This window comes from Mobula hypostoma, chromosome 8 (assembly GCF_963921235.1).
Source record: "Mobula hypostoma chromosome 8, sMobHyp1.1, whole genome shotgun sequence".
NCBI lineage: Eukaryota > Metazoa > Chordata > Chondrichthyes > Myliobatiformes > Myliobatidae > Mobula > Mobula hypostoma.
Genome location: NC_086104.1, coordinates 126,934,369 through 126,961,725, shown reverse-complemented (window position 1 = coordinate 126,961,725; position 27,357 = coordinate 126,934,369). Strand labels below are relative to the sequence as shown.

The 27,357-nt window shown below is 49.7% G+C and overlaps 2 protein-coding genes across 2 annotated transcripts in view; both read left to right on the top strand.

Annotated features, from left to right (window-relative positions):
• Positions 1 to 1,472: 1,472 nt before the first annotated feature.
• On the top strand, positions 1,473 to 15,851 carry pafah1b3 (platelet-activating factor acetylhydrolase, isoform Ib, gamma subunit). Its single transcript, XM_063056750.1, has 6 exons — positions 1,473 to 1,545; positions 2,100 to 2,231; positions 6,939 to 7,028; positions 7,477 to 7,593; positions 13,111 to 13,233; positions 15,563 to 15,851. Exons 2-6 carry the CDS (start codon positions 2,142 to 2,144, stop codon positions 15,824 to 15,826), a joined length of 684 nt encoding a protein of 227 aa, XP_062912820.1. The 5' UTR covers positions 1,473 to 1,545; positions 2,100 to 2,141; the 3' UTR covers positions 15,827 to 15,851.
• Positions 15,852 to 24,084: 8,233 nt separating this feature from the next.
• Positions 24,085 to 27,357, top strand: part of megf8 (multiple EGF-like-domains 8) — a 124,859-nt gene continuing 121,586 nt past the window's right edge. Inside the window, exons 1-3 of the mRNA XM_063056749.1 lie at positions 24,085 to 24,161; positions 25,449 to 25,703; positions 26,161 to 26,324. Of these exons, the coding sequence (XP_062912819.1) occupies positions 25,523 to 25,703; positions 26,161 to 26,324 (345 nt within the window). The 5' untranslated portion in view covers positions 24,085 to 24,161; positions 25,449 to 25,522. The remainder of the gene's footprint in view (positions 24,162 to 25,448; positions 25,704 to 26,160; positions 26,325 to 27,357) is intronic.

Sequence of the window (27,357 nt, the reverse complement as noted above, 5' to 3'; positions counted from 1 at the left end):
AAATATGTATTAATGCAGGAGTAGTGTAAACGAGTGAAGGCGAAAAACTGCTGGAGGAACTCGGCGAGATGATAGCATCTGCGGGAGGAAAGGAATTGTCGACGTTTCAGATCCAGGCCCTGCATTGGCACTGGGGCCGGAAAGGTGAGGAGGCCAGCACAGACAGGAGGAGGAGGGATGCAGCAAGAAAGGATTCCGAGGTGATTGGTGGACCGAGGAGGGGGTGGGTGTAACGGGACAAGCAGGCAGTGCCCGATAGGGGAAAGTGAGTCGCAGTCGAATTGAGAGAGTGGCAGGTTATTGATAGATGGGGGTAGGCAAAAACCGAGGGGAGGGAACAACGGATGGAGCAAGATAGGAAGAGAGAGTAAAGACAGGACACGCTGGTTTCCACCCAAAACATCAAAAAGTTGTTTCCTTCCACAGATGTTGCGCAACCTGCTGAGTTCCTCCAACAGATTGCGTGTTGCTTCAGATTCAGATAACAGCATTGTGAAGGACCCCACGCACCCCTCATACAAACTCTTCTCCCTCCTGCCAGCTGGCAAAAGGTACCAAAGCATTCGGGCTCTAACGACCAGACTGTGTAACGGTTTCTTCCCCCGAGCCATTAGACTCCTCAATTCCCAGAGTCTAGTCTGACACCAACCCATACACACACACACACACACACACACAACTGAACACCACTCCACTCCCTTTTGCAATCTTTGCTCAATTGCTGCTAAAACATTGCTTACATTTACATCATTTATAATTATATTGTAATTTGTCCTTTACCGGGTCATTGTCCTATTTATTAATTATTGTATTGTCTTGCACTGTTTTGTGCACTTTATGTAGTCCCGTGTAGGCCTGAAGTCTAATGCAGTTTTGTGTTGTTTCAGGTAGTCTAGTGTAGTTTTGTGTTGTTTCAGGTAGCACCATGGTCCTGGAGGATTGTTGTTTCGTTTTTACTGTGTACTGTACCAGCAGTGATGGTTGAAATGACAATAAGAGCGGCTTGACTTGACGTAGTCTCTCTCCATGGCGAATGGGAGTTCGATGGGCAGAAGGGCCTGTTTGTGTGCACCGTTACTGTCCACACTAGGACCAAACAGCATCCCCCTCTCCATCCCATTCCGTTCCAACTCTCCCACCTTTCATCCTTCCCTTCCCACACTCACTCTCTCTCTATTCCAACACTCCCTTTATCCTTTTAACCGTTGTCACTCACCACGCCAACGACGTCCCACCGGATAACGGTCGCCACTCGACCCCCCCCACCACAACGACACTAGCCCCGCCCCCTCACTCCTGCCCCGCCCCGCCATTGGCCGCGCCGCCTGTCCACCAGGCAGCCGCCTTTACCCTCTCCCCCACCCCCGGCCACGCCCCTCTCTGTCAGTCCGGCAGCGCACAGTTGGCCCCGCCCCTCCCCGCGCTCTCTTCGGCTTCCTCTCCTTGATTGACAGCGATGTTTTTTTCCCCAGTTTGCGCTCGCGATGTGCGCATGACCGGAAGTTCGTGGAACGTCCTGTTGAGAGGCTGGAGGAGGGAGCGAGTGTAAGAGGGAAAGGGATGGAGGTGGGGAGAGGGAGATAGCTGGGGGAGAGGGGAGGAGGAGGAGGAGGAGAAGAAGAGGAGTGGAGGCGAGGAGAGGAGAGGGATGAAGGTGTCGAGGGGAGGGAGTCAGAGGGTGGCTGTGTGGGAGGCGTTAGTGCAACAGGTTGCTTGGCAACGGAAATAATCTCTGACCCCTCCCTGAACTTTCCATCTCTCCCTTTCCCCATATCCCCTCCTCTCAACCGCCTCTCACTCTAACACCCTTTCCCAAGCCTCTTCTCGCTGTAACCCTGTTCCTTCCTCCATTCTCCCGGTCCCGCCCTCCATGCCTCCCCATTCTGCCTATCCGACCCAAATCCCCCCTCCCCACCGTCTCCCAGCTCTCCTCCCTCCCCTCTCTTCCCCAACCCTTCCCACTGGCTTCCTTCACTCCTCTTCGCTTCCCTCTGTGCGGTTTCCTGAATATTTTCCGTCCTGCATCCCTTTGACCATCAGTGGACGTGGTGTGACCCTAAGGATGTTCACAGTCTCCCCTTCCCCCTGCTCTGAATCAGGTCTGTGTTCTGCTGTAGCCGGATCTCCAGAGCTCAATTCCCATGAACGGAATGAGTGAGCGAGGCGATAACCCAGCTGCCATTCCTGCCATTCCCCAGGATGTCCAGGGCGACGGCCGATGGATGTCACAGGTGAGAGAGGTTTCTGACTCAATTTCGTTCAACCTCCACTGTGCTCAAAGGAATTGATAAGGTAGCTCAGGAGTGCTATAAAATAGAACTGCCTCACCAATAACCTGTGACTGGTGTTCAGCCGGGGTCTTATTGGAACCACTCTGCTCCAGCCCCGCTCCAAACGTGTACCCAAGGGCTGAACTCCAGGGATGAGGCAAGAGTGACTACCCTCAACTTGGGCAGTGGCATCAGAGAGCACTGGGAAATCTGAAGTCCGTGGGCATCAAGGGGGGGAGCTCCCCATGGTTTGGTTGTGTTTGCAACCCACATAAATGGTGGTGGTTAGTCATTCCCAGTCCTGGGACATCACTGGGATATGCTCAGAGCAGTGCCCTGGGCACAAGCACCTTCAGCCACTTCATCAGTAAAGGCAGGATTCTTAGTGTGGAGAAACGGGGATCTTGGCATCGAAATCCATAGATTCCTCAAAGTTGCTGCATGAGTTGACAGGGTGTGTTGTATTAATTACTTCGGTGATTGAATTCAAAGATCACAAGGTAATGTTGCAACTCTGTAAAACTCTGGTTAGACCTCACCTGGAGTTCTGGCCTCATTATAGGAAGGGCACGGAAGCTTTAGAGAGGGTGCAGAGGAGACTTACCAGGATGCTACCTGGATATTGTATGAGGAAAAGTTGAGTGAGCTAAGGCTTTTCTTTGGAGCAAATGAGGATGAAAGGCGACTTGTTAGAGGTGTACAAGATCAGGAGAGACATGGATAGAATGGGCAGCCGGAGATTTATTCCTGTCGGAGATGGATACCACCAAAGGATATCCTTTTAAGGTGATTGGAGGAAAATTTAGGGAGGGATGTCAGAGGCAGGTATTATTTTTTATGTGGAATGCACTGAGGTGGTGGTAGTGGCTAATACATTAGGGACATGTAAGAGACTTCTAAGTACATGACTAAAAGAAAGTGGAGAGTTTTGAGCTTGTAGGAGGGAAGGATTGGATGGATTGTGGAGTAGGCCGGCACATCTTTGGGGTCCAAAGGGACCAAGGACCAAACTGCAGGGATGAGAGTCACGACCCTCAATATTAAGGGTGGGGTCAGAGAGCCCTGGGAAATCTGAAATCCGTGGGCATCAAGGGGAGAGCTCTCCGTGGCTGAGGCTGTGTTCACAGCCCACACAAAGCGAGGTGGTTTGTCATTCGGCTGTTCTATCAGTGACCTCTTCATCATAAGGTCAGAGTAGGTGTTCACGGATACACACACTGTCCTATTCCATTCAAATCTCCTCGACAAGCACAGCAGCCCTTGTCCGTGCACGGAAAAACTGAGAAGCCTTTTGAACTTGTGCAGCTTAGCCAAGATTGTTGAGAGAGGGAGGCAAGAGATGAGATTGTTGGGGCCTTAACCGAGTCCTTTGTGTCTTTCCCAACTGTGGGCGAGGTTCCTCGAGGACTGGCAAGCAGCTAATGTTGTTCTATTATTCAAGAAAGGAAATGAGGATGATTCTGGAAACTATAGGTCACTGAGTCTCACGTCAGTGGTAGGAAGTTACTGGAGAGGATGCTTACGGATAGGATTTATGAACATTTGGAAAACTGTGGCCTAATTAGGGAGAGTCAACATGGCTTTGTCAGATTCAGATTTATTGTCTCTGATTTGTATGTAGACAGAAAAAGTACAAACTAGTGCAGGCAAAACGATAAAGTAATGCTCATTGATTCGTGGACTATTCAGAAATTTGATACATGGGGCAAGCCGCATCTTTTTCGAGGAGCTGACTGAGGTGATTGATGAAGGTGGAGCCATGGATATGGTCAGCACGGTGTGTGACAGGGTCCCTCAGGGGCAGCTCATCCAGAAGATTAACGTGCGTGGGATCTGCAGTGACCTGCAGAATTGGCCTGCCAATAGCAGGGACTTGTTCTGGCCAGAGGTCCGTGACTAGTGGTGCCTGGCGACGATATGTTTGTAATATAATTAAGTGGGTAGGTTCAGAATCAGTTTTAATATCATCAGCACATTGTGAAATTTGTTAACTTTGCGGCAGCAGTACAATACAATACATGATAAATACAGAGAAAATGAATTACAGTAAGTAATATTTGTGACTGTATATGTGTATGCATTTATGAGTGTGTGTATTAAATATTAAAATAATCAGTGCAAAAACAAATTTTAAAAAAGTAGTGATCTGTTCGTGGGTTCAATGTCTATTTGGGAATGGGATGGCAGAGGGAAAGAAACTGTTCCTGAATCGTTGAGTGTATGAGAGGTTAGTAAGTTTGTAAACGATACAAAGACTGGTGGCGTTGTGGATGGCGTAGAAGACTGGCAAAGGATACAGTGGGATATAGATCGGTTGCAGATATGGGTGGAGAAATGGAAAGTGAAGTTTAATCCAGCCAAGTGTGAGGTGTTACTGTTTGGGAGATCAAATGTAAAGAGTCTGCAGGATCCTCGTGTTGATGTGCAAAGAGATGGGGTCCGAGTCCATAGCTGCCTGAGAGTGGCTACGTACAACCTCATCAGAATCGGGTTTATTATCACTGACGTAGGTTGTGAAATCTGTTTTGTGTCAGCTATACAGTGAATTAGAAACATTAAGAGTGCAAAAGACGAACAACAGTGCGGTGTTCGTGGGTCTGTGGGCCATTCAGAGATCTAATGTCAGGGGAAGAAACTGTTTCTAAAACATTGAGTGTGGGTCTGCAAACTCCTGTACTCCCCCCCCCCCCCCATGGTAATAATGCCAGTGGACATGTCCCGTGTGGTGAAGGTCTTTAGTGATGGACGCTGCCTTCTTGAGGCATCACCTCGTGAAGATGTCAGCGATGGTGCGGAGGGTTGTGCCCGTGATGGAGCTGGCAGAATCTACAACCCTTTGCGGCTTCCTTCGATCCTGCCTGTTGGAGCATTCGCTCCCAGCAGTGATGCAGTCAATCAGAATCAGGTTTATGTGTCGTGAAATTTGCTAACTTAGTAGCAGCAGTAAAATGCAATACATAATATAGAAGAATGGTAAATAAGTAATCGATTACAGTATATGTGTATTGAATAGATTAAAAATCATGCAAAAACGGAAATAATATTTATTAAAGAAGTGAAGTAGTGTTCTCAGGTTCAATGTGCATTTAGAAATCACATGACAGAGGGGAAGAAGCTGTTCCTGAATTGCTGAGTGTGTGCCTTCAGGCTTCTGCACCTCCGTCCTGATGGTAACAGTGAGAAAAGGGCATGCAGCCCCGTTTTAGTTTCTCAGAGAGCTGCTGCTGAGGTTCTGGCTGCACTTTACCCCTGTGCTCCTCATCTACGGGCACCCAGTTTGGAAGGGTGTGGGCGATGGGGAGGTTCTCCTGGTGGGCTCGGTCCTGGGCCTGGCCAAGATGACCATTGAGAGGTCTAGGCGACGGAAGGTGGAGGGCGCTACCTGGGTCGACCGCCTGACGCTGTTCCGAGGATACGTTCATGCCCAGCTGTGCTTGAAGAGGGAGCATGTGGTCTCGGTGGGCGCATTGGGGGATTTCCGTGAGCGGTGGTCCTCCATGGTGTAGACTTTTTAGACAGTAGTAACCATATTGTAATTTGAGTATATCTACTGTCTTGTAAATATTGTTTTTCTGTACGTTTTGTATATATGTGTTGCAAATAAACTTTTTATAGTCTTGATATAAAGAAAAGGGCATGCCCTGGGTGCTGGAGGTCCTTAATAATGGACAGTGCCTTTCTGAAACACTGCTCCTTGAAGATATCCCAGGTATTTTGTAGGCTAGTACCCAAGATGGAGCTATCTAAATTTACGACCCTCTGCAGCTGCTTTTGGTTCTGCATACTAGACGGTACTCAGCCTGTCTGAATGCTCTCCACGGTGCATCTATAGAAGTTTTTGAGTGTTTTTGTTGACATACCAAATCTCTTCAAACTCCTAATGAATTACAGCTGCTGGCGTGCTTTCTTCCTGATTGCATCAATGTATTTGGCCCAGAATAGGTCCTTTGAGGTGTTGATGTTCATGAACATGAAGCTACTTTCTCTTTCTACCACTGACTATCAGTGAGGTGTGTGTGTGTAGCAGGGGTAATGAGTCCCACAGTGATGATCACCTTTCCCTCAGCACAACTGTGGGAAGGGTGTACGTAGTGGGGCGGGTGACCAGTTCAGCAGTAGCAATCTCCTCTGCTGGTCCACTGCACGACCAGTTTGGTTCGTGTGTTTGGAGGGTGTATATGGGAGGGAATGTGTGTGGGGTGGAGGGGGGGGTCATGACTAATCCTGCGGTAAAGATCTCCCCCCACCCACATGAATTTGTGTGTGTTGGAGGAGGATATGTGGTAGGTGTGTGTGTGTGTGGGGGGGATTGTGGGAGGCGGGTGTGTGTGTGAGAGAGAGGGATTGTGTGGGGGAGGGGTGTGTGTTGAGGATTGTGGAAGGGGGGGTGTGTATGTGAGAGGGATTGTATGGGAGGAAGTATGTGCATGTGGGAGGGCGCATGTGTGTTGGGAATTTTGGGAGGGGTGTGTGTAGGATTGTGCTGGAGGGGTGTGTGTGATGTGGAGGTGACCAGACCTGCAGTGATAATCTCCCCCTCCCCGACAGCACAACCTATGTGTGTGGGGGGGGGAGTGGTATATGGAAGGGGTTCTGCGTGAGGGGTTTTTGAGTGTGTGGGGTAAGGCGGTCACTAGTCCTACAGTAACAATCTTCTCTCCCCAATAGCACAACCGCTTTGTCGCTGACACCAAGGACAAAGAGCCTGATGTGTTGTTTGTGGGTGACTCCCTGATCCAGTTAATGCACCAGTTTGAGGTGAGATGGGAGGGAATGGGACTTAAACACCCTTAGGGAGGTGTGGGGGTAGTTTACCGACCCCAGGGAAGTGTGTGTGAGCTGTCTCATCCCCCACCTCTGTCTACCTCATCTGCCCTCTGTTCTACCCACTCGCCACCCCCTTTCACTCTCCTCCTTGCCTTACCCCTCAATCTTCCCTCCTACGCTCCCCTTACCCCTTCTCCTCCCTCAATGAGCACCTTCCACCACCGACTCTGACTCTCAGCTGTCCTCCATATCTGTTCTCCCTTGCCCCCACTCTGCCTCCTGGGTTTTGTCTCTCAGCCTCCCACTCTGCCCTGTCTCATGTGACTGTTCTCACTCCAGATCTCAGCCCCTCAGCATCTCTCCACACCAGCCATGTTCTCTGCCTTTTGACATCCCTGGTCTCACCACTGCCTGTACCCCTCTCTTTTGTCTTGTCCAGATCTGGCGGGAGTTATTTTCCCCTTTGCACGCCTTGAACTTTGGAATTGGAGGAGACGCCACTCAGCATGTTTTGTGGAGGCTGCAAAATGGAGAGCTGGAAAACATCCGGCCAAAGGTACTGGGCTCGAGGGCCCGAACTTTCGGGGAAGCTGTGCGGTCTAGGACCTTATTCCTTCCAGCATAGGAGATTGGGAGATGGAGGGTTTTAAATCACGAGGGATGAATGCACTCAGTCTTTTTCCCAGGGAAAGGGAATCAAAAATTTGAGGGCACAGCTTTAAGGTGAGAGGGGAGAGATTTAATAGATCCTGAGGGGCAGGGTTTTTCCTGGAGTCCTGGATATATGGACTGAGCTGCCAGAGGAGGTAGTTGGTGGGGGGGGGGGGGCGGGGAGACAATGACAATGTTTGGAATTGGTTTATTATTGTCACACGTACCGAGATACAGGGAAAGCCTCGTCTTGCACATTGTTCATACAGATCAGATCATGACACAGTGCGTTGAGCTAGAACAAGGTAAAACAGAACCAACACAGAATAAAGTGTGACAGTCAGGAAATGTGCTGTGGGCAAGTGATAAAATGCAAGATCATATCAAGATAGATTGTGAGGTGAAGAGTCATCTCATTGTACAAGAGATCAGGCTCAATCGTCTGATAACAGTGGGACAGGATCTGTCCTTGAGCATGGTGGTACGTGCTTTCAAACTCTTCTGCCTGATGGGAGAGGGGAGAAGAGAGCATGTCCAGAGTGAGCAGAGTCTTTGATCATGTGGGCTGCTTCACTGGTGCAGTGGGAAGTGTGGACGGAGTCCGTGGAGGGGAGGCTGGTTTCTGCGATGTGCTGAGCTGAGACCACATTAGATGAAAGCACACACGCGGGAGATGGCTCACATTAGAGTGAGAGAGAAAGAACAACGCGTAGACAACAGATCAATGCGTAGTGCTAAGGGGGAGAGTTCATTGCTCTAAAAGAAATAGATCCATACATTACACTTTACCCTTTAGATTAATGCATCATAAATCTATGTTCTTGATTAGCCATGGCATCAAAGGGTATGGGGAGAAGGCAGGGGAGTGGAGATGACTGGAAGAATTGGATCAGCCCATGATTGAATTGCGGAGCAGACTTGATGGGCCGAATGGCGTACTTCTGCTCCTATATCTTAAAACTGTTTATGTACAAAACATTCAATTTACCTTTCATAAACCCCTCTTCCAAATAAACATGCTTTCACAATAACAGTCCATAACAAACTTCACAGTTCTAATGGTTCAGTCTTTTAGGGGGCACTGTTTCTTTCAGGATAACGCCTCTGGACCTGGGGAGTGGCATCAGGTTTGGTAGGTGTCTTGTCTAAGACAACGTTCTCAGTTTCCGGCATCACATTGCTGTCAGTGAGAGGTAAGTCTGGTGACTGTAATGTGTCCGTCTTGTTGGATGCAGTGGACTCGGGTGTGTTCTTCGGTTGAGCATCCAGTATCTGGTCCATATGACGTCTCCATGTCTGATCTCCAACGTCCACTTTGTACATCAGTGATCCACTTCTTGTAGCTATCCTACTGGGTGTCCACTTGTCTTCTCGGTAATCACGCACTAGGACTTCCTGTCCAATCTCGAAGCACCTTGCTGCTTCACTTGCACTTAATCTGCACTTTCCTCCGTAGATCTGGTTTTAGGAGGTCTATGTGAGATCTCAGATTCCTGTTCCTGAGCAACATTGCAGATGTTTGATTTGTCGTGCATGAACAGAGTTCCAATACACTAGAAGGAAGTTGTCCACCTTGTGCTGTAGAGAAATGTCCTCCTTGTCCATTGCTGTAATGGACTTTTTGAAGGTTTGGATAAACCTTTCAGCTAACCCATTTGTTGCTGAGTGGTGACGCGCTGACATGAAAGTCTGATGCTATTTTTTCCCATGAACAGTTGAAATTCTGCTGATGTGTATTGTCCGTTGTCATTCAGTTTGTTCTGGTAAGCCGTTTCTGGTGAAGATGGTCCTCGGGGCAGAGACGGTCTTTGCTGAGTTGGTTTACTTCGTATGAGCATCCATAGCATTCAGAAACATGAAGTCCATGAATGGCCCAGCAAAGTCATTATGCACTCTTTGCCATGGTGACAATGGCCACTCTCATAGGTGTAACAGTGCCTGTGGGGGTGCATTTTAAACTTTATGGTAGCCTGAACAGCTTTTGGTCAAGTCTTCTATCTATTCCCGGCCACCACATGTAGCCCTGGGCGAGCTTCTTCACCTTGATTGTACCCAGGTGTTCTTCATGCAGATTTTCTAATACTGGTTCACAGTTTAGAGGGAAACACAACACGAGATCCACACATCAGCGTTCTTTGATGTACTGACAGTTGGTTTCATCTCATTGAGAACTCTGGAAACATGGGGTTACTACGAGCTGGCCATCCTTGCATGGTGATTTTTGACAATGTCAGATCATTTCTTGTTTCCCTTTATATTTCAGAATTTGTCACCGGCAACTGGTCCACCAATGCTGTGTGAAACTCCTCTGCTGGGTCACAGTTTGAAGACTTTTTTCTTCAGTGGCCAACCCTGGAAGACGTGACAAGCCATCAGCATTGCTGTGTTGTTTGGTACCCTTGAACTCTTGTCATAAGAGTGCGCTCCTAGGAACAGTGCCCAGCATTGTAACCGGGTAGCAGTCATCACTGGATTTTCCTTCTGGGATTGAAAATGGACACGGGGCTGACGATCAGTCACTAGTGTAAATTTTTGTCCGTAGAGGTAGTGGTGGAACAACTTCATTTCCCAAACTAGACTAAGGGCCTGTCAGTCAATCTGTGTGTAGTTGTGTTCTGCGCTCTTCAGAGATCTTGAAGCAAACACAATCGGGTGTTCAGATCCATACTGGGATGTGTGTGATAAAATGGCTCCAATGCCATAAGGGGACGCATCGCACGCCAGTCTGATGGGCAGAGATGGGTCTAACGGGAGAGCAGTTCATCAGATGTTATTCGTCTCTTTGTTTCCTTGAATGTTCTTTCACATCTTTCTGACCATTCCCACTTTGCTCCTGTCTGCAACAGTGCGTTCAATGGATGCAGCACTGTCGCAATGTTTGGGAGAAACCGGTGGTAATAGTTTGCAAGTATGACCTGAGTTGATATACTTTCCGATTTGGAAACCTGTAACACTACTTCAATCTTCCCTTGTGACTTATGTAAGCCATGCTTGTCAATGACATGTCCACAATATGAAATTTCATTCTTGAAAAACTCATGTTTCTCTCTCTTAGCGCGCAGACCATACTCATTCAGCCTGGTAAGCATTTTACCAAGGTTCTGGAGGTGCTCTTCATCATTTTTGCCAGTCACAATGATGTCATCAAAGTAACACTGTGTTCCTGACACTTGGTCTATTGTTCTTTACCAAATTGCTGGAGCTGATGTGACGCCAAAGATGAGACAATTATACTGGAACAGTCCCTTGTTTGTGTTGATTGTAAGGAACTTCCTGCTTGACTTTTCAATCGCTGTTTGCAGATAGGCTTGTAACAAGCCAATCTTCGAAAACCTCTCCCTGCCTACCAAAGATACAAAAATATCTTCAATTCGTGACAGGGTGTACTGCACAGTATGCGGCACCATTTGATGCTCACCTTGAAATCCCCACACATGCAAATGGCTCCAGCATTCCCTTTCTTGATGGCAGGGACAATGGGCGTGGCCCAATCGCTCCACTCAACATTGGAGAGAATTTCAGACTCCTCTAAGCTCTGCAGTTTAGCATTCACTTTAGGATGTAGTATGTAATGCACCGGATGTACTTCATGGAGTCTTGGTGTTGCTGTATGATCCAGTTCAATTCTAGCCTTCATGTCTTTGAGTTTACTGATGCCCTTCTCAAAGACCACCTCATGAGCATTAAGCAGCTGTGCCTGTCTCTGGTTAGTGCTACCATTTGGGCTGTCGTTGCCTGTTGATGGCACACTGAGAGCTTTGACTGAGTTCCAGTCTAGTTGGATTTTTTTCGACCATTCATGTCTGGAAAGTGCTGGCCCTCCACTTTTCATTACATTAAGCTTAACTGCTGTGTTTGGCCTCCATATGTCACATTTACTCTGTTTGCCTTTGGGAAACACTTTATCGCCTGGTGTTAGTCTTTAGCATCACTGAGGTATCCTCTAATGGTATCTTAAAAAACAATCTGTTGTGGTCAGCCTCTGGAATTATGGACAAAGTTGGCCCTGTATCCAGCGCCATTTTCAGTTTTACACCGGACACATCTATTGTGATCCAGGTGATTTTGTCATCTGCAGTTCTAGGCATGATAGTTCACTTTTGTCAGACTCTGTTGTCTGATTCTGCTTTACTTTCGGTAACTTTATGCATTTGCTTAGTTTATTGTTTGAGACTTTTCACTCAGTTGTGCTTTTTGTCTGCCTTGCACACACTCTCTATGTGACACTTTCTGCAGACTTTTTCTTTGAACCAACAGTCATTTGCCTGCTGGGAGGATTTGTCACATCAATAACATCTTTGGCTTTTGTGCCTTTCAGGGACATTTTGTGCACTTTATGTTCTAACCTCATTTTCTGCAGTTCTGCCTCATTCTTTGCTGCAGTCTCTGATGATATTGCAATGATCAATGCCTTTTTTAAGGTTAGATCTCTTTCAGATAGTAGCCCCTTTTGAGTGCTTTGACTATGCATGCCTGTCCCTTAATGCCCCAGAATGTCCATCTCTAAAGTCACAGTACTTGGAAAGTTTGCACAGTTCTGCTATGTATTCAGAAAGGCTTTCATCTTTTGACTGATTCCTTTTGTAAAATCAAAATCTCTCAGTTATTACCAACAGCTTAAGGCTCAAGTGATTCCATCGAACATCTTGCTTTGCAGTGGTTACTAAGTTGTGTAAGAGACTGTACGTTCGTAGGCCCATTAAGCTAAGAAGTGCGGGGGCTTTCTTTTACTCCTTTATTTTTGCATTACAATACAGTTCAACTCTCTCAATATACAACTCCCAGCCTTCAATAGTGCTAGCAAATTTGTCAAATTTCCCAACTGAAACCATCACCACGATATTTTTACTTTAAATTCAACACGTCTTTCACTGTTACTCGTGTGTTCCCTTGTTGCCGTCTGTGACGGCCTTCTCGTGCTGTTTAACCCCCGCTGCTTCGTCCCGTAACTGTCGGTGCAGCTTGTGCTATTTTCTGACATTCAGGTTTGTACTCGTTGCCAATTTGTTTGTGTCTGTGCACAGCTACATATCAATTAAATAAAGGCATGCGTGCGGGAGATGGCTTTAACTGGTGTATTCACATTGCAGCGAGAGAGGGAGAGAGAATAGTGTGCATGTGTGGACAACAGTGCATGCGCAGGCAACATACATCTTCGCAGTTTCTTGCAGACACATGAAGAGCAATTGCTGTACCAAGCCATGATGCATCCAGACAGGTTGTTCTTTGTGGTGCATCGATTAAAAATTGGTAAGGGTTGATGAGGACATACCAAATTTCTTTAGCCTCCTGAAGAAGTGAGAGACATTTGGAGAGGTACAGAGATGGGAAATGCTTAGAAGGGTGTGAGCCAAACATGAACGACTGGGAGGAGGGGATGAGGTAGAACTGGAGTGACTGACAGTGTGTGTTGTACCTGCAGGTGATCGTGCTATGGGCGGGCACGAATAACCACGGCCACACGGCAGAGCAGGTGGCTGATGGTATCGAGGCCATCGTCCGTCTTCTGAACCAGCGGCAGCCGCAGGCACATGTCATCGTGCTGGTGAGAGGGTGGGCTTGGATGGGAGGGTGAGGCAGAGGGTCTGCTGTTGAGGGAGGGCTGGGCGGGAATACTGGAGTGGGGGTGTTGGAATGAAAGGGCGCGGAGGGCAGGGAGGGCATCAGGAGTGGGTGTGCAGAGGGATGGGAAGGGAACAGGAGGGGGCAGGGTGGCACAGTTTTGTTGGACCTCATTGACCTCAGGGATCGGAGAGGGTGAGGTGGGGGATGTATCAGGGGAAATCCAGGGGAGGGAGAGGGCTTTCCTCCCCCCCCCACCCTAACCCCTGCTCCTCCAGTTCTGGCCACATTTGGAGTACTGTAGCTCTGTAGCTCTGGTTGCCATGCTTCAGGAAGGATGCCACCTATTTGCAGAGGGAACAAGAAAAAGATTCACGGGGATGTTACTGGGTCCAGAGGGGTTGAATTTTAAGCCAAGAGTGGAGCAGTTCTTGGTGCGTAGGAGGCTGAGTGGTAACTTAGCAGAGTTATATAAAGTGAGGGGCAGGGATAAGATGGGTTGGGGGGGGGTCACAATCTTTTACCCCAGGGCTGTAGCCCAAAACCAGAGGACACAGGTTTAAGGTGAGAGCAGGAAGATCCAGAAAGGACCTGATGGGCAATGTCTTCACACAGAATCAGAATGAGGTTTATTACCACTGATATATGTAGTGAAATTTGTTTTGAGGCAGCAGTACAGTGCAGTACACAAAATATACTATAATTTCCGACAAATGAAAGTTCAAAAGAGGAATAGAATAGTGGTGTTCATGGACTATTCAGATATCTGACTGTGGAGCAGAAGAAGCTACTCCTAAAATGTTGAGTGTGTATCTTTGGACTCCAATACCTCCTCCCTGATGGTAGTAATGAGAAGAGGGAATGTCCTCGGTGGTGAATGATGGAAGCCGCCTTCTTGAGACACTGCCTTTTGAAGATGCCCTCGATGGTGGGAGGGTTGTGCCCGTGATTGTGCTGGCTGAATTCACAGCCCTCTGTGACCTCTTGCGATTCTACGCATTGGAGCCCCCAGACCAGTTGGTGATGCAACCAGTCAGAATGCTCTCCATGGTAGAGACACCAGATCTCTTCAAAATCCTCATGAAGTAGAGCTGCTGGTGTGCCTTAGTGATTGTATGTTGGGACCAGGACAGATCCTTTGAGATGCTGACACCCAGTAACCTGGGTGCCTGGAGCGACATAGTGGTAGAGGTGGTGGCATCCGTTAGTCTCGCGAGACCATGGATCTGCGCCTGGAAAGTTCCAGGGTGCAGGCCTGGGCAAGGTTGTACAGAAGACCGGCAGTTGCCCATGCAGCAAGTCTCCCCTCTCCACGACACCGATGTTGTCCAAGGGAAGGACAAGGACCGATACAGCTTGGCACCAGTGTTGTCGCAGGAGTTGCCAGAACGAGGTTGAAGGCAACGTCGGACTGCCTTAGGGACTCCAGCTCCAGATTTGTCCACAGGGTTTGCTCCCGAACCTTTCCCAGAAGTGGGTATGGCCGCAAGGCAGCGGAGGTTTGAAATCAGAGTTTTCCCTCTCTTAGATGGACTGTCTTCCCAGGCTGACGAGCTCCATCTCCCCGAAGCACTGGTTTTAAGGCACCAGGACCTGCCTTCGCCCTTTCTCCTGTCAGTAGAAACAGTTCCAGCGGGCTTAGAGGCTAAGTCACACAAGAAGGCCAGGAATTGGACTTGGTTGTCAGAGGCTATTTGAGGCGCATGCCGTGAGGAGCACTTTTAGGTAGTGGGAGCTTATCTCCACCAACACTCCTCAGCTTGACAACCTTGGAATTATAGTGGTAGAGACTGATAACAATATTGTTTAAAAGGCAGACATGAGGAAATCAGATGCTGGAGATTCAAGTAACACACACGAAAAATGCTGGTGGAACGCAGCAGGCCAGGCAGCATCTATAGGAAGAGGTACAGTTGATGTTTCGGGCCGGGACCCTTCGTCAGAACTAACTGAAAGAAGAGATAGTAAGAGATTTGAAAGGGGGAGGGGGAGATCCGAAATGATAGGAGAAGACAGGAGGGGAGGGATGGATCTAAGAGCTGGAGAAGGGAAAGGGTCATGGGACGGGAAGCCTCGGGAGATAGATATACACGGCTGCACACCTACACGGTAGTTTTGTGTCGTTGCACTGAACTGTTGCTTCAAGACAGCATGTTTCACGTGACACAAGCCAGTGCCGATAAGCCTGATAGTGATGGATAGGGGAAGCTGGGCCAAACACGTGCAGACAGGACTGGCTGTGGAGGGCCAGCATGGCTGAGTGGGGCTGAAGGGCCATATAACTCTGACACAATCTCTGCTCCGTCCCACAGGGCCTGCTGCCAAGGGGGAAGGAGCCAAACCCCCTGCGGGTGAAGAATGCCCGGGTGAATGAGCTGATGCAGGCCAGGGTGCTTACCCTGGGTCGCACCTGCTTCCTGGATGTGGACCCCGGCTTCATTGGGCCAGACGGTACGCTCAGCCATCAAGACCTGTACGACTACCTGCACCTGAGCCGCCAGGCTTATGCACGGGTCTGCAAGCTGATTCACACCCGTGTAGTGCAGCTGCTGGGGGAGGCTGCTCGCAACCCCTGACAGTGGGGTGACAGTGGGGGGGGGAGGGGTTGGGGAGTTGGTCACACTAACCACACTGGGTCACTGTAAACTCCCCACCCACAGTGCGGAGGGAGGGGGTACGTCTAGGGCGAGGGAGCTGGTATCTGTAGTGAGAGGGGCAAGGGGTTGAGGGAAGTCTGGCATATGTGGGTGAGCAAGGGGGGGGCAGAAAAGACGATGTCGCTGGGACCTGGGTTGAATAGGTTCAGTTCACTGAGAGGGTAGAATGAGCTGCCAGTGGAAGTGGTGGATGCAGGCTCAATTATAATAGTCAAGAGAAGTTTGGAGAAGTACTTGCATGGGAGTGGTATGGAGGGATGTGGTGTGGGACCATGGCTGGGGCTAGGTCAGCATGGACTAGATGGGCTGAAGGAGCTGTTTGAGCTGTAGTACACTCACTCCAAGAAATTAGTCAGCTTGTGATCGTAGTGGCAACACGGGAGACTAAAGGCACTGGAGTGTGGAACAGCACACAAATGTGCTGGCAGAACTAAGCGGGTCAGGCAGCGTCTGTGGAGGGAGGTGGGCAGTCAATGATTGGGGTTCATCCTTCATCAGGGTTGTTTTGGGTGGAGACCCTTAAAGTGACTCAGTGAACAGTCCAGACGAAGGGTTACCAGTGTTGGACACTTGTCCAGGGCTCTCCCCAGTCTTCTCCTGTGGAATAGTCACCTCCCCCACCCCCCCACAGAAACCTTCCCGATCTACAGAATCACCCACTTCTCTGGACACCCAGTGCTTCCTCTGGCCCTCAATCTTTGTCTATGGGTGAAATCGGTTTGGGGCTTTCTGGTTTTGCCAAGGGACACAGTCTTCTAACATTCCCATGGGTCCTGAGACCTCCACGTCTGCAGTTTGGATGTCCTGCCCCCTGTAATTCTTTCAACTTGTTCACACTTTGGCTCTAAACCCCTGCGCCTCAAACTGCTGAGAATGTTGAGTGACCGGGTCTCTCAGGAACAACCTGGGTACCGCTTACTCAGGCACTACACGATCTGGGGAAGGTGCATGTGATGTTTGGTTGACAGGAGGTGACTCAGTTACTCAATAAATTACATGTTCTGCGTCAAATAAAGTTGGTTTCCACAGAATGTGGTTTGGAGTCCAGATTACTTTGCACAATGTATCATCCACCGCAGGGCATCTGCCATTACCTACCCACTTCGATCTGTGGTTCCCAGTCTCCCTTGTTATCCCAGAGTACTGTCCAGTTGTACCCTAAGCTGACCATTCTTTTCTCTATCCCCCACTCCTAGCAGTCTCAGTCCCTCCCCCTACACCCATCATTCTCTCCCATTGCTTCCCTTACCTCTGCAAGTCCCTTGCCTTTTGGAGTGTCTCCTGAAACCTTCCCCATTCACCAAATCACTGTCAACCCCAGCATTCTTTCTGAATCTCTGCTAAACAAGGGTTGTTTTCTACCTGCTCTCTGCCCCCCTCTCCCTGTTTGTCTCCCACACCCATTCACCACCACTCCTCACCCTCACTGACTTCACTGTCCTCCTTCCTCCTTTACCCTCCAATTCCACTCTATTTCTCCACCCTGCATTGTTTCCTGATCTCCCACTTGTGCCCTTGAGCCAAGCTGAGATGCCCAGGCTTGGTCAGTTCTGCTGAAGTTTCTGAAGGGGAGGTGCAGGATCTTAGCACCCTGTGAAGCAGTGAGAATTGAGAACATCTATGACCTTTATTTCTGCTTTGACTGATATGTTCCCAGTCTCCTCTCTGTGAGTTGCTGGAGTCCAGGTGTTACAACAGACACTGCTGCCATGGAGCTTCTGATGCTATCCTGGGGAGCATTTCAATGATAAAATCTGTAAATGTCGTAAACACTCACTGGGTCAGGCATTATCTGAGCGGAGAGACACTCCAGAAGAAAGAAGATATTTCAGCTCAGTGGCTTTCCTGAGGTGTGATTGAAAATGAAACGAGCTTTCGATTGCTGAGAAATAAGGTGAATGGGTTCATGGTGGTCAATTTGAGCTTAATATATTTGATTACATTTATCAATAACATGGAAACACAGTGAAATACTTTGCATTAACCACCAGCACAACCTAAGGGAAACTCCGCCAAGCCCAGCTCTGAAAGGAGGAAGGTTTGGCACTGGGCTAGCGACTCCACCCCGTTTAAAAATAACCCGGTGCTGCAGAAGCTCCAAAGGCTACATCCCTTGGAAAGGAAAGGTCAGAGCAGATGGTTTACATCTGTGGCTCAGAGGTCTGTAAGCTGCTGTAGACGGCCTATGCCTCAGTAGCACGGATGGGCTTACGAAGATGTGGCGGGTGCAGCCCACAAGTGTCACCACGCCTACGTGGTTCAGCAGAATAACACAGTCATCATAGAACAAACAACAGCAACAAAATAACGGCAGCATAACGAGTCACTTACTCATTCTCCCACCCTCACAACAGTCAGCCCACCAGCCGAGGGACAGCCCACTTCCAGGCCTCTGACCTCCAGTCTTTGTTCCAGGCCCCAGACTTGCAAACCTAGAGACCAGCCCTACCTGTGAGCTACCTACATTACTGTCTACATTAAAGACGGAGTGCAGGGTATCCAAATTTGCATCTACTTGCATATTCACAAGTATGTGTATGAAAAGCATACTTGCAGAGGCACCAGAGAAGTGACTAAATAATGCACAATTTCTACAATAAACAACAACAAAAAGAGGGAGAGGAGAGTCAGTGAGGGAAAGAGGGTCAGCTGGAAGAAAGAGATCAAAGAGGGAGAGGATGGAAAGAGAGGCAAGTATTGTAGAAATGGGAAGGAATGGTGAAAAAGGAGGAGTTTGGGCAGGGGTGGGGGTTTGGGGTTAGAGAGGATGGAGTAGGAAAGGAGTAGTGAATGAATGGTCTGTTTCATTTCCCAAGTTCTAGTGAAAGGTCATTGACTCCTGTTCCCTTTTCCACTGATGCTCCCCGTGCAGCGGAGTAGTTCTGCCGGCTTCTACTGAGTTAAGCCTTGGGATGAGTGTTTGGGAGAGGCAAGTTTGAATTGTCCTGGTCTGAATTTCAGGCACAGAGTTCCACTGAGGGAGAGAGATTATCACACAGGAATATGCCAAGGTCTGGTCAGAGAGCTTCTCTGGGCAGGAAGGGGATCATAGTCATAGTCATAGTCATACTTCATTGATCCAGAGGGAAATTTGGTTTCGTTACAGTTGCACCAACCAAGAACAGTATAAATATAGCAATGTAAAACCATAAATAATTAAATAATATTATGTAAATTATGCCAGGAAATAAGTCCAGGACCAGCCTATTGGCTCAGGGTGTCTGACCCTCCAAGGGAGGAGTTGTAAAGTTTGATGGCCACAGGTGGGAATGACTTCCTATGACGCTCTGTGTTGCATCTCGGTGCAATGAGTCTCTGGCTGACTGTACTCCTGTGCCCACCCAGTACGTTATGTAGTGGATGGGAGACATTGTCTAAGATGGCATGCAACTTGGACAGCATCTTCTTTTCAGACACCACCGTCAGAGTCCAGTTCCATCCTCACAACATCATTGGCCTTATGAATGAGTTTGTTGATTCTGTTGGTGTCTGCTATACTCAGTCTGCTGCCCCAGCACACAACAGCAAACATGATAGCACTGGCCACCACAGACTCGTAGAACATCCTCAGCATCGTCCGGCAGATGTTAAAGGACCTCAGTCTCCTCAGGAAATAGAGATGGCTCTGACCCTTCTTGTAGACAGCCTCAGTGTTCTTTGACCAGTTCAGTTTATTGTCAATTCGTATCCCCAGATATTTGTAATCCTCCACCATGTCCACACTGACCCCCTGGATGGAAATGGGTCACCGGTACCTTAGCCTTCTTCAGGTCTACCACCAGCTCCTTAATCTTTTTCACATTAAGCTGCAGGTAATTCTGCTCACACCATGTGACAAGGTTTCCTACCGTAGCCCTGTACTCAGCCTCATCTCCCTTGCTGATGCATCCAACTATGGCAGAGTCATCGGAAAACTTCTGAAGATGGCAAGACTCTGTGCAGTAGTTGAAGTCCGAGGTGTAAATGGTGAAGAGAAAGGGAGACAAGACAGTCCCCTGTGGAGCCCCAGTGCTGCTGATCACTCTGTCGGACACACAGTATTGCAAGCACACGTACTGTGGTCTGCCAGTCAGGTAATCAAGAATCCATGACACCAGGGAAGCATCCACCTGCATCGCTGTCAGCTTCTCCCCCAGCAGAGCAGGGCAGATGGTGTTGAATGCACTGGAGAAGTCAAAAAACATGACCCTCACAGTGCTCGCTGGCTTGTCCAGGTGGGCGTAGACACGGTTCAGCAGGTAGACGATGGCATACTCAACTCCTAGTCGGGGCTGGTAGGCGAACTGGAGGGGATCTAAGTGTGGCCCAACCATAGGCTGGAGCAGCTCCAGAACAAGTCTCTCCAGGGTCTTCATGATGTGGGAGGTCAATGCCACCGGTCTGTAGTCATTGAGGCCGCTGGGGTGTGGCGCCTTCGGCACAGGGACGAGGCAGGACATCTTCCACAGTACAGGAACCCTCCGGAGCCTCAGGCTCAGGTTGAATACATGGCGAAGTACTCCACATAGCTGAGGGGCACAGGCTTTGAGCACCCTGGTGCTGACATCATCCGGGCCTGCAGCATTGCTTGGGTTGAGACGTTTCAACTGTCTTCTCACCTGTCCAGCTGTGAAGCCCACCATGGTGGTTTCATGTGGGGAAGGGGTATAGTCATTAGAGCAGTGTGGGGATCTGTTAGGAGGGGAGAGAGGAATATAAGTTGGTTGGGGGCCGACAACAGATGAATCATGTGGGGGATGGGCAGGGGCCACAATGTCAAATCTGTTAAAGAACAGGTTAAGTTCGTTGGCCCTCTCCACACTGCCTTCAGCTCCTCTGTTGCTAGTTTGCCGGAACCCAGTGATGGTACTTATCCCACTCCAGACCTCTCTCATGTTGTTTGCTGGAGTTTCCACTCAAGCTTCCTCCTATACCTGTCCTTAGCCTCCTTGATCCTGACTTTCAGGATCCTGGATCCAGTCTATGGGATCCCAGATCATCAGGGCATGGCAGTCAGGGAGTAGATACATGATCCATAGAAACTACAGCACAGAAACAGGCCTTTTGGCCCTTCTTGGCTGTGCCGAACCATTTTCTGCCTAGTCCCACTGACCTGCCCACGGACCATATCCCTCCATACACCTCCCATCCATGTATCTGTCCAATTTATTCTTAAATGTTAAAAAAGAACCCGCATTTACCACCTCGTCTGGCAGCTCATTCCATACTCCCACCACTCTCTGTGTGAAGAAGCCCCCCCCAATGTTCCCTTTAAACTTTTCCCCCCTCACCCTAAACCCATGTCCTCTGGTTTTTTTCTCCCCTTGCCTCAGTGGAAAAAGCCTGCTTGCATTCACTCTATCTATACCCATCATAATTTTATATACCTCTATCAAATCTCCCCGCATTCTTCTACGCTCCAGGGAATAAAGTCCCAACCTATTCAACCTTTCTCTGTAACTGAGTTTCTCAAGTCCCGGCAACATCCTTGTAAACCTTCTCTGCACTCTTTCAACCTTATTTATATCCTTCCTGTAATTTGGTGACCAAAACTGAACACAATACTCCAGATTCGGCCTCACCAATGCCTGAAACAACCTCATCATAACATTCCAGCTCTTATACTCAATACTTTGATTAATAAAGGCCAATGTACCAAAAGCTCTCTTTACGACCCCATCTACCTGTGACGCCACTTTTAGGGAATTTTGTATCCGTATTCCCAGATCCCTCTGTTCCACTGCACTCCTCAGTGCCTTACCATTAACCCTGTATGTTCTACATTGGTTTGTTCTTCCAACGTGCAATACCTCACACTTGTCAGTATTAAACTCCATCTGCCATTTTTTAGCCCATTTTTCCAGCTGGTCCAAGTCCCTCTGCAGGCTCTGAAAACCTTCCTCACTGTCTACTACACCTCCAATCTTTGTATCATCAGCAAACTTGCTGATCCAATTTACCACATTATCATCCAGATCATTGATATAGATGACAAATAACAATGGACCCAGCATTGATCCCTGTGGCACACCACTAGTCACAGGCCTCCACTCAGAGAACCACCATTCTCTGGCTTCTTCCATCGAGCCAATGTCTAATCCAATTTACCACCTCTCCATGTATACCTAGCGACTGAATTTTCCTAACTAATCTCCCATGCGGGACCTTGTCAAAGGCCTTACTGAAGTCCATGTAGACAATATCCACTGCCTTCCCTTCATCCACTTTCCTGGTAACCTCCTCGAAAAACTCCAGTAGATTGGTCAAACATGAGCTACCACGTACAAAGCCATGTTGACTCTCCCTAATAAGTCCCAGTCTATCCAAATGCTTGTAGATTCTGTCTCTTAGTACTCCCTCCAATAACTTACCTACTACTGACGTTAAATTTACTGGCCTATAATTTCCCGGATTACTTTTCGATCCTTTTTTAAACAACGGAACAACATGAACCACTCTCCAATCCTCCAGCACCTCACCTGTAGACAGCGACATTTTAAATATTTCAGCCGGGGCCCCTGCAATTTCAACACTTCAAGGTCCGAGGGAACACCCTGTCAGGTCCCTGGGATTTATCCACTTTAATTTTCCTCAAGACAGCAAGGACCTCCTCTTTTTCGATCTGTACAGTTTCCATGATCTCACTTCTTGTTTCCCTTAATTCCATGGACTTCATGCCAGTTTCCTTAGTAAACACAGACATAAAAAACCTATTTAAGATCTCTCCCATTTCCTTTGGTTCCGCACATAGCCGACCACTCTGATCTTCAAGAGGACCAATTTTATCCCTTACGATCCTTTTGCTCTTAATATACCTGTAAAAGCTCTTTGGATTATTCTTCACTTTGACTGCCAAGGCAACCTCATGTCTTCTTTTAGCCCTCCTGATTTCTTTCTTAAGTATTTTCTTGCACTTCTTATACTCCTCAAGCACCTTATTTACTCCCTGTTTCCTATACACATCATACAACTCCCTCTTCTTCTTTATCAGAGTTGCAATATCCCTTGAGGACCAAGGTTCCTTATTCCTATTCACCTTGCCTTTAATCCTGACAGGAACATACAAATTCTGCACTCTCAAAATTTCTGCTTTGAAGGCTTCCCACCTACCGATCACATCCATGCCAGAGAACAACCTGTCCCAATCCACGCTTTTTAGATCCTTTCTCATTTCTTCAAATTTGGCCTTCTTCCAGTTAAGAACCTCAACCCTAGGACCAGATCTATCCTTGTCCATGATCAAGTTGAAACTAATGGTGTTATGATCACTGGAACCAAAGTGATCCCCTACACAGACTTCTGTCACTTGTCCTAACTCTTTTCCTAACAGGAGATCCAATATTGCATCCTCTCTAGTTGGTCCCTCTATATATGTATCTTCAGGTCACGGAAGACGATCCAGACTGTGGTATTCCTGAATCTCCAGGACGTGAGAGAGGGTCCAGTCAGGAATGGTTGGGTCTCCAGGGATGGGAGGGGATCGAGTCTCCATGATCCATGAATCCGCAAGACATGGGTAAGTTAGATACTTTATTGTATAGGCATCTGTTAGTTTCGTGAGACCTTGGAAGGACATTGTATGGAGGACCGGCAGTTGCCCATTCTGCAAGTCTCCCCTCTCCATGCCACCGATGTTGTCCAAGGGAAGGGCACTGGGACCGATACAGCTTGGCACCTGCGTCGTCGCAGAGCAATGTGTGGTTAAGTGCCTTGCTCAAGAGCACAACATGCTCCCTCTGCTGAGGCTTGAACAAGCCATCTTTAGATCACTAGACTGACGCTTGGCCACGCACCAACACATCATTGATCCCAAAGGAAAAGGAAATTACAGTGTTACAGTAGTGTTACAAGTGCACAGATGTACAAGTATTAGAAAAGAATTTAAAAATTAAGGTACCAATCTGCAGATTTACTGGACAACCTCACACGCTCTACAAGATGCACTGAGCTGATTGGCTAATTCGTTCTGTTCTACATTACTATTGGCCAATGCGCTTGTTATTCTTTGACGTGATAGTGGCTACGTCCTCTGGCCGATGATTGGCTGACTGATTGGACTCTGCTTTTCTATTAGCGAATGGTGTTCACCTTGCTGCAAATGGCGGACACGGCCTCGCCTCCTGGACCAACTGCCCGTCGCCCATTGGCCAGACTGCTCAGGGTTGGGAGGTGTTTTGTAATCCGATTGGGAGCGTCGCCCCGCATCGCGAACCATGACCTCGGAGAATGTCGCGAGATCCGTCGGGAAATTGGTAGCGGCCTGAAGGGAGGAAAGGTAGGAGTGAGGGAGATGGAGAAAGAAGGAATGAAGAAGTGTGTGTGGGGTGGGGGGTGGGGGGTGGGGGAGAAGAGAAGGAGGAGGAATATGGTGAGACGGAGAAAGGGAGTGGGATGGAGAGGGGAAGGAAGAGGGCGTTTGGGGGAAGGCGGAGAGGGGTGGTGAGAGAAGGGAGAGGGGGTCGGGGTGAAGGGGAGGGGATGGGGAGAGGGGGTCGGGGTGAAGGGGAGGGGATGGGGAGAGGGGGTCGGGGTGAAGGGGAGGGGATGGGGAGAGGGGGTCGGGGTGAAGGGGAGGGGATGGGGAGAGGGGAGAGGGGGTCGGGGTGAAGGGGAGGGGATGGGGAGAGGGGGTCGGGGTGAAGGGGAGGGGATGGGGAGAGGGGGTCGGGGTGAAGGGGAGGGGATGGGGAGAGGGGGTCGGGGTGAAGGGGAGGGGATGGGGGAGAGGGGATCGGGGTGAAGGGGAGGGGATGGGGAGAGGGATCCGGGTGAAGCGGAGGGGAGGAGATGAAGAAAGGGGTTGGAGTTGAAGGGGGGAGGAGATGGGGAGAGGGGTCGGGGTGAAGGGGAGGGGATGGGGAGAGGGAGTCGGGGTGAAGGGAGGGGATGGGGAGAAGGGGTCAGGGTGAAGGGAGGTGATGGGGAGAAGGGGTCGCGGTGAAGGGGAGGGGATGGGGAGAAGGGATCAGGGTGAAGGGAGGTGATGGGGAGAAGGGGTCGGGGTGAAGGGGAGGGGATGGGGAGAAGGGGTCAGGGTGAAGGGAGGTGATGGGGAGAAGGGGTCGCGGTGAAGGGGAGGGGATGAGGAAAGGGGTCGGGGTTGAAGGGGGAGGAGATTGGGAGAGGGGTCGGGGGTGAAGGGGAGGGGATGGGGAGAGGGAGTCGGGGTGAAGGGGAGGGGATGGGGAGAGCGGTTGGAGGGGATGGGGAGAGGGGGGTTGGAGGTGAAGGGAGGGGATGGGGAGGGGTCGGGGTGAAGGGAGGTGATGGGGAGAAGGGGAGGGGATGGGGAAAGGGGTCAGGGGTGATGGGGAGGGGTAGGGGAGAGTGGTTGGGGTAAAGGGGAAGAAGGAGAGGGGGTCGGAGGAGTGAAGTGGGAGAGGGGTTGGTGGGTGAAGGGGAGGGGGAAGTGGAGAGATGGGCCAAGGGAAGGGGGAGAGGTGAGAGGGTGGGGAATAGGGGAGGGAAGTGGAGATGAAGTTGTGGGAGGGTATTAGGGATGGCTGGGGTACAAGATGGTGGCAGGTCACCACCAGATCTGACTGCCCTTTGGTGCCCCCAGGGGAGACTGGCGGTGTCAGACCCTGGCAGCCAGCGACTGGGCCTGCAGGGCCAGGCCCTGCGGGAGAGTGGAGGATGTGCCCTGCGGCTGGGAGGCTGAGAACGGTGCTGCTGGTGGTGGTGTTGGTGCTGCAGTACGGGCAGGGACAGGCTGGGGACTGCAAGGGCCAGCGGTATCTCTTACAGCGGCCTGGCCTGGTGTCGGACGGCAGCGGCAACTACTCTGTCAATGGCAACTGCGAGTGGCTGATCGTGGGTGAGCTCCTGGGGCCGGGGGTGGGGGGGGGGGCCGGATGGTGGAGGCGGCCCGCCGGGGGGGGGAGTGGGGTGACGGTGTGAGTGGGCAGGAGTCACCAAAGAGGGAGAGAGTGGGAAGGGAGGAGACCCCAGGAGGGGGAGAGGAGATGAGATGGGGGGGGGTGGGTGATGTTGAAACGCGGGGAAAGGAGTAGAACGGTGGTCTGTGGAGACCTCGAGTGACGGAGGGGTTGGTTTTGGATGGGGGACATAGACACCACTGCGTGTGCGGGTGGGAGTGAGGAGGGGAATCCGGGTAGTGAGTGGGTTGGAGGAGAACAGACCCTGGGGTGGTGAGGGGTTTAGGAGAACGAGGGGGAGAGGGTGCAGACTGCGAGGTGGGTTGTGGGGGGAGGACAATGACTGGGACTGTGTACTCTGTGTCGGTAGGCAGTGACCCGTCCCCTGTGCTACAGCCCCTGACAGTAGGTTCCGCATTGTGCTGACCTTCACGTCTCTGGACACCGAGTGCACCTACGACTACCTCTTTGTCTACGATGGCGAGTCCTACGGCAGCCCCCTCCTCGCCAGCCTCAGCGGGAACACGCTCCCTGAGCCCATCGAAGCTCGTTCGGGGAAGGTCAGTGTCTCCGGTGGGGGGTGGCAGGGATTGCGCCCGACCATGCGAGGGCTGTAACATTTGGTGTCTGCGCGTGCCGCAGTGACTGGCGTTGTGAGGGTGACTGGGCCGCAAGTGTGCTGGGGCGGTGGGCTGTGAAGGGGGTCTGAGTGTGCAAGGTTAGGAGGTGTTGGCCACAATGGTGGCAACAGGTGTTGGATCGGGGTGTAGAGAGACTGGGAATATGAGGGCAGTGACTGTGAGTTGGAGTGTTTTATCAAACTCCTCCTGGTCTTAAACAGGAACTCACTCTGTGGAAAAAGTCTTACGTTGTTAGAAGCTTTGACTGTTGTCACACTTTGTTCCGCTTCCCTCTTTGGCTCCTGGTGCCTCGCTTGTTTCAGTTCCTGTGTTCCCTCCTTAGTTACGTTGGTTACCAGATGTTCTTCAATGTTACTTGAGCTTTGCTTCCTTCCTGCCCCAGCTACGTTTGTCATAGTGCTGGCAGTTACAACCCTTTAGCCTTTTTTTAGTCCCTATGTGTACTCGTGCCGTTGATGTGAGAGACATGAGTTTTGCCACTGTTCCTGATTAAGCCTTTCTAGAGTCTTGTCTGGTACACTCGATGGTTTTCAACTGTTCTTTGGTTGCTGCTTCCCGAAAGTGCTCAGATTTGTGTCCTCCAAGTCACTGATATCTGATCCTCTTCAGAGTCCGGGGTGGGTCACTTCTGTTGTGGATTTTGTACGCCACAGTGCAACATTGAGGCTGTCCCCTACAAACTCCCGACTTATGAACACCTCTGCACGTGAATAAATTTTCAGAACATTAAATTCAAAGGTTCAACGTATATTTCTACACAGTTGTGTTCCTACAAATGTCAAAACTAGACTTGCCCGACCCTCTGCCTGTTTCCCCCGTCCCCGCCCACTTTTATTAATTGTTCTTCCATGTCAGTCTAGGATGCTTTTCGAGCTGTTTATTTTGAAGGTTTGGATATAACAGTATTTGATTTTTGTATGTTTTCAACTTAATGGACAAAATTGATTTAGCG

Bases quoted from the DNA above. Each gene is read 5' to 3' on its own strand.
- pafah1b3 (XM_063056750.1), top strand. From the start codon at position 2,142: ATGAACGGAATGAGTGAGCGAGGCGATAACCCAGCTGCCATTCCTGCC. The intron at 7,029-7,476 runs GTGAGATGGGAG...TGTCTTGTCCAG, and splicing joins AGTTAATGCACCAGTTTGAG to ATCTGGCGGGAGTTATTTTC. The intron at 7,594-13,110 runs GTACTGGGCTCG...TTGTACCTGCAG, and splicing joins TGGAAAACATCCGGCCAAAG to GTGATCGTGCTATGGGCGGG.